Here is a 12570-nt window from a genome sequence, read left to right as displayed (position 1 = left end):
CTGAATGAGAGCAAACTTCCTGCAAGAAAGAAAGGTACAAGTTGATAGACAAAGGCGAAAGAGTTTACCTAGGCAGGGTGTAAGCACAGAAGCACAGTTCTTGAGAACAAGAAGAGGGACTCCATCAGGCCCGTATGCTTTGTTTTTATTGAGGCCAGTGATGGCAGAAAATACATTAGCTGAAGAAATTTTACTGTCAGCCATGAGGAAGTCAGAGGGGGGAAGTGATGAAGGAACAGCACTGGAATCAGCTAAGGTGGAATTGGAGGAGAAAGTCTGTGTGAAGAGATCTGCTTTATCAGTAGAAGTAATAGCTACAGAGTTATCAGAGTACAAAAGAGGAGGGAAGGATGATGAGGAAAAGTTGTTAGAAAGGTTTTTGGCAAGGTGCCAGAAGGAGTGGGAAGAATTCGAGTTGGAGAGTTGAGAGCATTTTGTATGGATGAAATTATTTTTAGCAGAGCGAAGAACAGCCGTAGCACAATTACAGGCAGAAACATAAAAAAAGATGAAGGGGTCGGTTGGCTCCAGTACCTTTTATAGGCCCTCTCCTTGTTGTGGACAGCATTAGAACAATCATGATTAAACCAAGGCTTTCTTGCGTTAGTCAAAGGATATAAGAAAGGAATATATGCTTCTGTGCCCGAGAGAATAACCTCCGTAATGCACAAGGCACACTCAGATGGCTCCCAGCCATGGAAGCAATAATCATTCGAAGGAAAATCAAATAAATACTGCCTGAGGGCCTCCCAATCCACAGCTCCAAAGTGCCACAGACGACATTTCTTTGGAGGGTCCACAGGCTGTACTGAAACGATAGGACAGATTAAAGTATTAAGGTTATGATCGGAAGATCCCAGGGGCGCACCCAGGAATTTTCTAAGGGGGGGGCCCGTAGTGAGGTGAGATCAGGTAAAACGTTAATTACAGGCAGGACACATGCAGGTTTAGTCGGGGAGCTGCTGGCTAATGTGTCACTCTTTGTTTGTACTTGCCAATTTTTCATATTTTGCTCTTATCAAAATAAATATATATAAATTTTTAAAGGACCCAGAGAGCTAAGGGGGGGGGCCTGGCTCAGTGGCTCCCCCCCCTGGGTGCACCCCTTGAGGGTCCCAACAGAGAGAAAAGATTAACAGTGTAAGCAGAAGGATTAGTTGTAAGGAAGAGGTCAAGTATGTTGGGGCTCTCTCCAAGGCGGTCAGGGATACGGGTAGCGTGCTGTACAAGCTTCTCTAGCTCATTAAGAAGAGAAAAGATGTAGGCTTGTTCACCAGGTGAATCAGTGAAAGGAGAGGAGAGCCAATGGTGGTGGTGAAGATTGAAATCTCCTAGAATGGGGATTTCAGAGAAAGGAGAAATGGACAGAAAGTGTTCCATCGTAGAAGTAAGATAGTCGAATAATTTTTGACAGTCAGTAGAATTAGGAGATAAGTAAACAGCGCAGAGAATGACAGGAGAGCTGAAGCCTGAGAGTAGAGAATTCAGAAGAATCAAGTTCAGGAACACGAGAGCAAGATTGGTCGTTCCGTACATATACACAACAGCCACCTTTGGCTTTGAAATGAGTATAGAGAAAGTAGGAGTATACAGAAAAGGGTTTGCTGTCAGTTGCCTCAGACAACTAAGTTTCAGTTAAGAAGAGTAGGTAAGGTTTAGAGGAGGAGAGGTGGTGTTCAACAGAGAGAAAGTTAGAGGAAAGGCCACAAATGTTGCACAAGTGATGAAGGAGTGAGTCAGACAGTGGTTCCAGGCACGTTGAGTCATCACCAGGAGAGGGGCGGATGGTGGGGGCATTTATGACCCCCCCCCCTGACCTGTGCCATTTTTCTTTTTTTTTAAATTTTGAAAAGGTAGTGTAGTGTGTACTGTGCATGTAGATTGATGTTGACGGTTAGAGAAACTTGCATTGGAGAGCATGCTGACCTACTCTCTGTGTTCCTGAAACGCTGATAAAGTTCAGCAAAAAGGGATGGTTAGGAACTAGTCCTGAGGGCTGATGAAACGGGAGCTCCAGCTCTCCCTGTAATCAGCTTTCCAGCACCTTGGGAGTACTGCCCTGCTTGACTGGTGCTACAGTCCACGTCTCTAAAACTGCATGGCTAAGCATCATCATGTTCATCGTTGTCATAATCATAGTCGTAATCACCGAACGAGTCGTCAAGGTTCATCCACCATAACTTCAGGGTTGATGGTTAGTAAACTCTTAATTTAAAGGGTATGGTTACTGTATAAGAAATTGGAGTAAAATGTTTATGTGATGACTTCCCGGTCGTGAGCATGACGCACAGTGTCTCAGGAGGTGGTGGAAGTCACCAGGTAAACAATTTGCCCTGACTTATTTTAGCCATACCCATTAAATGCTTTTTTGTTATTAAAGTTTTTATACAGTTCTTCAGTATATATTTGTGATATTTTATGGTGTTTTCTGGTCCCAGATATGGTTTTTTAGGTCTGTACACATTGCTTCAGTGTCAGTGGCAGTCAGCAGCAACAAAATTAGCCTTAATTCTTATAATCATACCCATTTACAGGTTATTTCTTACTGAAGTAAATTGTATACTGTACTGTACAGTAGTACAGTATATATTTGTGCTGTTTTAAGCAGGTTTTAATTTCCTGTGATGGTTTCTAGGGGCTTACAGGGTTTATAGGCTACCATAGGGGCATTTTGGAGATGTGTCAAAATTATGCGGAAATTCCAGATTCAAGGGGGTCCGTGTCCCCTAACCCCTCGTGAAATTGGGGGTTTCCTGTAATACTGTTTTGGTGTGCCATCGGGGACATCATGTAGAGTGTAAGACATGAAAGGATTGATCTTGCTGGAGAATTTCTTGAGTGTGTGGAGTAGTTTTGTTATTTGAGGGACATGCTGTGTTCCGGAGGTGGGACTGGAGCTAGCTCTGTGGCTAGGGTAAGGAGTGGTTGGAGGAAATTCAGGGAGCTGTTGCCTCTCCTAACACTGAGAGGACTCTTTCTCCTTGCTAAGGAATCTTTGTATGCAACATGTGTCAGGAGTGTAATGGTGTATGATAATGAGACCTGGACAGTAAAGGAACAGGATCTTTACAGGATCAAACATACAGACATGGCAGTGATTAGATGAATATGTTGTGCGTTCTTGAATACGAGGCCTGGAGGGGCTAGAATTGCGATTGTAGTTGAAGAGGAAGTGTGGGACTTGAATGTATCAGTGTTGTGATGAAGGGTAGATTGAGGTGGTTTGGGCATGTTGAGAGGGTGGAGAATGACAGTTGGATGCAAGGGTGAGAGATGTGAATGCCGAGGGCAGGGTTGTGAGAGGCAGACCAAAAAAGACCTGGGACGAGGTTATAGTGTGACCTAGGGGATTAATGACTAAATAAGGAGGCTGCCAGATGAACAGCATGGAGAGATGCCATTAGGTGACCAAGGCCAACGCATGCAGGCACGTTGGAGCCTTTATAAACGATGTGATATGATCAGGATGAGTTAAAGCTCCATTGATTGACCATATATTACCATTATAGTCATTTATATTCACTATTTTGTATGCCTGATGATGATCAGCATCTTTTTATGCACATATGTGATGGCAATACATTTTTCAAGAGGGCCAAAATAAGTACTTTGGAAAAATTTTGGGAAATCCTCACCCACATTGGCCAAACAACAGTGGTTCTTGTGGAATAATTTGCACAATTCACTTCACACAGTAGTTATCACAGATACAGTAACTACACAAAGTGAGGGTCTACTGTACCGTGTAGAGTACAATATTTGGGGAAAAAGAAACTGGTTTTACTGATTGCGTTTCTTGGTGACAGCAGAGAATTTGGTTTTGTTTAATGCTTTTTTTTTTCTTTCTTTCTTTCTTTCTCCCCCCCCTCCACACAAGGAACCAAGGGGTTACAAGTAAATAATTGAAGTTGTTTTCCCATTAGTCATAATTATTCATAAGTTTTCTTGCACAGTTTAGCAGTTTTATTTTGAAGACTTCTGGAATAATGACAACTATTCTTATAGTTAATGAAGTAAGGAAATGTATATATTAGCTGTGTCAAAAGTTAGTATCTGTAAGCAACAACTAATATAGATGTTGCATAGTACAATGCTGTATTAAAATATGTTTATATTCAAAGTACAAGTAAACTCTTACATTGCAGTTACTGGCAGCAGACTACTTGTTGATCCTACTGTTCTATTACCTGCTGGCTTTCACTGGAATTTTCACCTTTGCTAGTCTGGATGACCTCTACACACTCAACTTCCAGCCAGACCAGTGCCATGATGCTCATATTTCAACTTTTGTGTATGCTCTACAGGTATGAGATATGGTACTGGTTATCTACTGTACCTATGTTGTAAATGTTGTGGTTGTCATTTTACAAAACATAAGGTAATATGGTGGTGGGATGAGAGTATAGAAGCCATAGTTCACCCTTTCACACTGGGTGGCATGTGTATGTGCCACTTAAAAAATGTCTGTATCAATCAGGTGGGACATATACGTATTATGGACTTTTTATATCTGCCCACCAGTACTAGGGGCCCAATAATGGTTCACGTTATCAGGAGGTGGCAGTACTGAGGTGTTGCCATCACAGGAGCACTACAGTATTTTATTCTTATTTTTGTCAAGTACCAGAAGTATATCAAAGCGTGCAGTATGTGGAAACAGAAGTACTATTTTGTTTTCATGCAAAATTTTTTTCAGGTTTGTGTACTTGTAAAAAGCTTCCATTTTGCTTATGTTGTGTAGAGGTGCAAACTGGGGGGGGGGGGGGTAGGACAGTTTTGAGTTTATCGTTATACTGAATGGTATACATCTGGCAGTGGAGGAGCTCCAGTATCACAGTTTTTGACAGCCAAAAACCCCAGGTAATTATTATTAGTATTTTTTTTTTACATTATGTTAGACCCCTTTTTACTCAGAAAATTATGGTCTATTTTTTGATGTGGAATATTTTATCAAAAAAAATTTCTTTATATATCTCAATCCCTGTGTGTGGGGGGGGGGGGAACACCCCTGAGGTGGAAGGGTTAAAAGAAAAAAAAGGCTTTCTGGAATGGAAAAAGGATGGTAACAGTGAGGAATACTTCACTGCTAAGTGTAGATCCAGAAACGACTTATACAAGGCAATTTCTGAGTCTCAGAGACTTTTGTTGGATAGCCTAAACAGTGTTGAAGGGAGGAATGTGGTATTTAAAGTGGCTTAACAGATGATGAGAGAAAACAGGGATATTATACCTGAGCAGTGTGTAATGAATGAGGAAGGAAAGGTAGTGCTGGGAAATGAGAATATTAAGGATACATGGAGAGAGGATTACAACCAAGTGCAGGATGGGAAGTTTGGCTAGAGTGGTGAGGGTTTCGAGGTGGCATATTCAGTGTTTGGGTTTGGCCTGTAGTTGATGTTGATGTCATGGGTAGGGTGCAGGATGCAGTTGGGGAGAGCAGCAGGTGTCTGAGATGACTGACAAGATGTTGAAGACCCCCGGAGATACAGGAGTGGATTTTGTTTATCTATCTATCTATTGCCAGACGCCGTAATCCCCTAAGGGGTGGCCATTTGACTTTGAGTTATTTGTTTTACGGGGAGGGGCACTAACTCTCCACCAACCCACTTGTTGACACATAGGGAGCACATATGGTTTGGTTGTATGGTTACCACCCAGCGTTGTAAACGGTTTCTTGGCTTACAGGAAACCATTTGGCTTGTCACTCAACGTAGAGCCACCTGTAAAGGAAAGAAAATCAATAAGAAGTGACAGGAAAGATGGGAGAAATAGGAAGACAGTAGGGTAGACACGTAAAAAGAATGATAAAAGTGAAGGAAGAGGCAGGCTGCTCTACATCAAGTGAGTGGATGATGGTTGCCACCACCTACCACCATTTTTTATTTGATAAATTTGGTAGTATGTTGTTCCAGATGAAAAGTTGAAGAGTATGATTGTAAAAGTGGATAAAGAGGAGGGTGGTGGCCTAGAAAGAGGAATTATTGAACCATAAAGCTTTTGGACTGGTTGATGAAGCATAAGTGTAGACGTGAGGGGCCCAAGGCAGGGAGATGGCGAGTGAAGCGAGCCCAAACAGCTGGGAGGCTTGGGGGGGTGCTGTGAGTCCCCGCAAGGAAATTTTTGAAAATTTATCAATTTCAGGGGACATTCTGAGACCATATGCACTGAGTATTAGAGCATATTCTAAGTTCAAATAAGTATGAAAAAAATTAGCAATTAAGCTTTTGTCACACATAAGGTATAATGGGAATAACAAAGGGCCATATGCACTGGATATTAGAGCATATTCTAAGTTCATATAATTATGAAAAAATAGAAATTAAGCTTTTGTCACACATAAGGTATAATGGGAATAACATAAAGGCATAGAGCTCTTGCTCTTGTGGGGTCAGCTAACCCCATTGATCCCCCCTGGCTATGCTAATGGCTTATAAATATATAAAAGAAATTACTTATAATAGTGATTTACACCAATGTATCCCTTTGATGTAAATCACTGCACATCATATGTTGTATTTTCAAATGTGTTAGTGTACATCTGTTTAAAGAACTGAAAAAAAAAAAAAAGGGTATATTAGTGAGAATGATAGTATGAGATGTGTGGAAAATATAAAAACAAAGACAATGAGAGGAACTTGTTTTAACTGTATGATTGTTGGGCTTTCAGTAAAGGATCACTAAATTTACTGTATTTATTTCATACTGACAATTGTAAATTAAGAAATAAACTGATTTTTCATTAAACTATACAAATAAAGAAAAGATTACTTCAAATCAATTCACTTGCAGCTTCCAGAATACTGTTTCCTTTTGCCATTTGCCATTGCAAACAGTTGTACAGTGTCCTTTAAGTTAACTGATCTGTAAACTCTTTATGAATGTACATCATCATAACATTGTTTAGTGTCCAAGAAAATTTGTGAAAATTTACCAGTTTCAGGGATACTTTGGGAATATATGCACGAGGTGTTTGAGCATATTCTAATTTCAAATAAATATGAAAAAAAAAAGCAATTAAGCTTTTGTCACACATAAGGTAGAATGGGAATAACATATAGGGATACAGCTCATGCTCCTGTGGGGTTAACTAACCCCTTTGACCTTCCATAGCTATTCCAATGGCCCATAAGTACATAAAAGAAATTACTCATATTAGTACAGTAGGCTCGCACAATGCGCGAGAGATTGGGCGGTGCACGACCTCGCGCACTGGGAATTCATGTACTAGGAATACATAATCTTATGGGAATAATTACATATGGGCGGTACCCCCTCGTACCTGGACATTTTTTGGCCCATAGAGACATAATAAAGGTCATATGTTTCAGACATTGTACTAAAGCTATAGCTACAATAACAAAAATATGGGTAGTCACCTTAACAACAGTAGACCTTAAATAACAGGGGTTCCGAGGCGCGGCAACACTCACAGCGCCGCACTCCCAACCGCAGCAACACTTCCCTCCACAGACTCCTCTCGATCACCTTCCCCAGGAGCATCAAAGTCACTCACTTCGGCCATAAACCCTTCAAAGTCCAATGCTGACACTTCTGACATCGCATCCTCTTCATCCTCAACAGGAACAGGAGCAGACGATGTTGCTGGTTCCGCAATTTCACCAACTTGAGCCCGCTGTGTGTAGCTTGTTATGAGGGTCTGTCTTCTCCTGTTTATTTCTTCCCTGTGCCTGTCTGTGTAGAAATGGAAGAGTTTGTCGATACCAACCATAAGTTCCTCTGTTCTTAGGTTGCTCACTTCCTGTTCCTTCACCTCTTCCTTGAGCTTATCCACGGCAGCAAGGAGCTCGCTAATGTTTGACATACACAGCTCAGTCCTGCCTTCCATCACGCTAGGCTGCTCAACCTGACTGTCTGGCGTCGGGCTTTGCGTCAGCCTCGTCTATCCGTTGCAACACTTCCTCGGGAGGCTGTTCCTCAGTAGCAGTGTGCACTTCTTGTATGTCCGCCAATGTAACGTCCTCGAAACCTGGTACAGCTTGTGCTGCTGTCAATGTTGTTGCCTCAGCCTCGGCCAGTGGTTGAATGGCTGTCTCTTGGGTGATGCATAAGTGAGGCACGAGCATTCGCCACACATGGTTCACCATTGCAGGTGTAATCTGGTGCCAGGCTTGTAGGAGAAATTCAACTGCGTCCTTCACTGTAAAATTACGCCAAAATGCCTCAACAGTTATGGTATCTGTGGCAGGTCGGGATACAGGTGCTGGTGTAGCTGGAACGGGAGCAGATGCCTCATCAAGGTCTTCGTCGTGATCTTCTTGTAGGACATGAAGCTCCTCTTGTGTGTCGGTCTTCCTGTGTAGGTAGTCGTACACTTGCTTATGGTAGAAATGCTTCACTGTGGCGATTAGTTCTTGATCGAGTGGCTGCACTAGTGACGTCGTGCGGGGCTGCAGAAACACAACACGACAATCCTTATGAAGTTCATCAAGGTATGGAGGGTGACTTGGTGCGTTATCAAGCACAAGGAGCATCTTAAATGGAATGCCCAGTTCCCGACACTTGGCCCTGGCATCAAGGACACACCGCCTCGTTAACCAGTCTGCCATAATGTTCCCGGTCATACAACCATTTACGGACTTGTACCAATACACGCCACTTGCATCCATGTTCGTGAGGTTTTTGTAGCACCTTGGGTGTGAAGCTGTGTGTACAACAACTGGCCTCATCTTATGGTTTACAGCGAACATTACCGTCATCTTACACTTCTGGAGCTTGCGACCAGGGGCTTGTTTCTGTCTTTTAGCGATGTAAGTTGATTTGGGCATGGCCTTGTAATATAACGACGTTTCATCGATGTTGTAGATCTGGTCCTTGGTGTACTGTCCCTCTTCAATAATCGCTTGAAATATCGCAGGATAGTCTCTCGCGGCCAGCTCATCAGCAGAGGCACGTTCACCAGACACTTTCACGTAACGGAGTTCCTTGCGCTTGAGAAAACGGTCCAGCCATCCAACCGATGCCCTGAAAGGTTTTTCCACTTTTAACCTGCGAGATGCTGCCTTGTAAAAGAGCTGGGCTTGGTTCCGAATAAATCTTCCATTCAGTGGAACACCTTCCTTTTCTTTCCTCATCATGAAGGTGGCAAGATAGCGCTCCATTAGTATCATAGCACAATTTCCCACTCGCGAACGGCCGTCTAGGTCAGATGCACTGTACGTCTTCACTACAGCCTTTATGGCTTCACAGTTCTTCCACACAGTTCTCACTGTAGATTCAGCCAGTCCCAGGGTTCTCCCGATAGCCGTGTTTCCTTGACCGTCCTCCTTCATCATAATGATTATTAATTTGGTGGCGTTCGTCAGAAGTTTCTTAACTCTTGGGGTTGGAGCCATGGTGCGGCGAAGTACAGGCAGCACAAAAAACACCACACGTTGTACATGACAGGTTAGCTGTAGAGAGCGGATCCGCACAGTGCACGAGCCAGGACTGTTATGGCGTGCCCGCTCCCTTGTACCCCAAGCTATGCAGTAGAATGCCTGGGAATTTCTGCGCATCAACATGACGACACGTGACGCGCTGTGTGAGGGGTGGTCGTGCACTAGTAGAAAATGGCATTTTTGAGCCACTCCTTGCCTCTGCCTCACATTCTGTTTGGTAAACTCGCGCATTGAAGGGTTTTTGGTTATGATTTTTGGTCACTCGTGCACAATGCGAATCGCGCATTCCGATGACGCACACTGTGCGAACCTACTGTACTTTACACTAATGTGTCCCTTTGATGTAAATCACTGTACATCATATGTATTATGGGCAATGTATTACTGCATATCTTTCTAAAAAATTAAAAAAAAAAAAATATATTAGTGGGGATGATAGCATGAGATGTTGGATTAATGATTATATTTCATAAATTATTATACGTACTGGGGATTTTAAAAATGTTCCTGTGAGTGACGTGAATATGGATTTATGCCACACTTTTCTGCACTCCTTCCACCATAGCATAACGCGACACTGACTTCAAATGCTCCTAGCTCTAGTGTTGCTAAATCAGCGCTAATAGCACTACTCTCAAGTGTCAGTTATACGGTGGCACTTTAGTTTTGGCTTGACTTACAAAGGGTAGGGTAGGCTTAGCCTGTAATTAAGTACTGGTAGTAGTAACTTACAACCTCCTGAGGTACTGAAGAAGCATGTCCAGGTTCACCACTAGTGATTTTTCTGGGTGCATTATCAGGTGAAGCTGAATCAGTGTTTTCATTGCTAATTGTTGCCATGCAATGGTGGCCTGGCCCTTATCGCCTTGATCAATATCATTGCCAGCACAGCAGCTGCTTGGTTTCACTGCCCAAATAAAAGTAATACAGTCACTGCTCATTATACGTTGATCTGGTATATGATAATTCGCTTCAACGATAACAGAAAAGTTTCACCCCAAAATCCTATTTACGATGAATTTTCCGCTATAACGATATTGCCATTGGAAAATTTCATACAAAGCGCCGGGCACATGCAAGGCGACTGTTGCTTGTCTCATGCAAGATGGCGGCCCCAGCATGCAGAGCTTTGTTTTGGTTCAGTTGCGGTCCCTCCACCCCATCAAAGCCCTGTCTTTTCCACTCGTTCATGTGTGCCCCCCAGCTATCGTCACCTCTCAGCCCAGCATCGTGCTACTGTAGGTCCATACATCATGTAGCACAAGGCCAACGTTACGCAAGTGTGATTGTTCTGTTGTTGCAATGATTTACTGTATGTTAGTAATGCTGCCTGTATTGGTGTGATAGTGTTTGTTTTGGTCTTGGAGATGACCTGGACTGACATAGGAAGTGATTAAGTGGGTTGTCATCTTTGTTTCAGTCTTGGGTTGGTGACTTTGGGAAGTTGAGTTGACATAACCCTCCTTTTATAATGTATTTCAATCTCCTGATTAACGATAAACTCGGTATACATTAAAGTATGACCTGACGTAACCCTATCGTGTAACGAGTAGTGACTGTATTACAATGTTTTATTATATAAAACTCTAGTTATCTATGGTTATTATAGGGAGAACGTAATTAGTTAATTCATATTTCACTGAACTGTTGTAGCCAAAATTACACAAACACACACCTGTACAGTACTTCTCCCTAGTACGCGCCTATATGGGCGGCAGAGGACGTTGCGTACCAGGAATTCCCGTACTGTAAATATATGAACTTACTGGAAAAATTACATATGGGCGGCACCCCCCTTCATAGGCAACCCTTGAGATGCCTTTCAGACCTAAATATTGTACTATACAGAAAAAGTATCTAAGACATATTACCTAAGATAAAGTAAATCAACAAGATTATGGCTTTACTAGGTAAATCAACAAGGATATGGCTTAACTAAACCAACAAGAATATGGCTGCTCACCTTTACCCGTTATTGCTTCTTGGGGGGGCAATGTCGCGTACTCAGGGTAACCGCGGATTTGGGCCACTCTTCGCTGCCCGTCTCACTTACAAGGAGTTCAATTCGCGTACTAATAAAAAATACACTAAAATAAAAATATATGTATGTCCTCGTGTACAGTGGAGATCGCGTACACGGAACTCACGTACTGTAGGGTTGTACTGTACAGTACTTGTTTTCTTGAAGTAAGACTTCATTTGCATCATATTTTTCCTGTTAAAGTATTAAAAAGTTTGCTTTCTATATAAAATTTAAATACCATGACAGAGTGTTGGGGCATGAACACACTCATCAATGACACATACAAAATGTGACTGTTGGGTGAGGACTCTTTCTGGCTCTCCTTAGAGCAGGCCAGTGTCACTGCACTGTCCCCACAGAACAACTACTGTAACTGTAACATCCGTTGTCTGGTTAAGTACAGTATATTTTGATAAAATTTTTGCTCTGGACAGTCTCGTGGACTAGAGCTCTAATATTTAATGACTGATGATAAGGAGCAGAGAGTGGTTGTATGGCAGAACTTTCAATGGAAAAAATTCTTTTATGACTGTTGTGTACTGTAGTTGCCATTATTTAGGTCACAGTAAGACGTTTTAGGCATTGTGATAATGTAATTCTTGTGCAAAAATATTGGAAGGGCCCAAGCATACATTGGCCTCCCCCAGCAATATAGCTGGGTGTGTGTGTGTTCCCCCAGTTCCTACGCTACTGTGAAGGTAATGGAGAGAGTCCTGAAAAGTATGATAAGGGAAAGACTGAATACTGATGAGCTGCATTTTGAGTTTATGCCAGGCAAAGGGGCCACTGGTGCAATATTCAATGTCCAGCAGCTTCAGGAAAAATATATGGGAAGGAAGAGAGAAGAGAGAACCTGTATTTTTTACACAGGAAAAATCATCAGAGAAATTACCAATATGCCGGGAATCGAACCCAGGACTCTCAGGTGAGAGCCAGGCAGCATACCACTACACCACGACCAGCTAAAAGTTAACTCACGTTGTCACAATCTTGTAACCAACGTCCCTCCGCCCCCACTGTGGGCATGAAGAGGATGAGTTAACCTCCTGGCACTCGGGCAAGTAGATGCTTTTAATCTATCCCAAACACTTACGGCAAGTCAGAATGAAGAGAGAACCTGTATTTTTTACACAGGAAAAATCATCAGAG

The 12570-nt window shown here is 42.5% G+C and overlaps 1 protein-coding gene across 1 annotated transcript in view; it reads left to right on the top strand.

The window, feature by feature from the left end:
• LOC145400999 (putative sodium-coupled neutral amino acid transporter 12) overlaps positions 1–12570 on the top strand; it is a 406122-nt gene that overhangs the window by 310858 nt on the left and 82694 nt on the right. Inside the window, exon 10 of the mRNA XM_080273357.1 lies at positions 4146–4304. Coding sequence (XP_080129483.1) covers positions 4146–4304 — 159 coding nt within the window. The remainder of the gene's footprint in view (positions 1–4145; positions 4305–12570) is intronic.

The sequence above is a fragment of the Coenobita brevimanus genome, chromosome 54, assembly GCF_032717465.1.
Source record: "Coenobita brevimanus isolate Jiangsu-jjx chromosome 54, ASM3271746v2, whole genome shotgun sequence".
Taxonomy (NCBI): Eukaryota; Metazoa; Arthropoda; class Malacostraca; order Decapoda; family Coenobitidae; genus Coenobita; species Coenobita brevimanus.
Note: the sequence above shows the minus strand (reverse complement) of the source record. Positions and strands in the feature narration are given on the sequence as shown.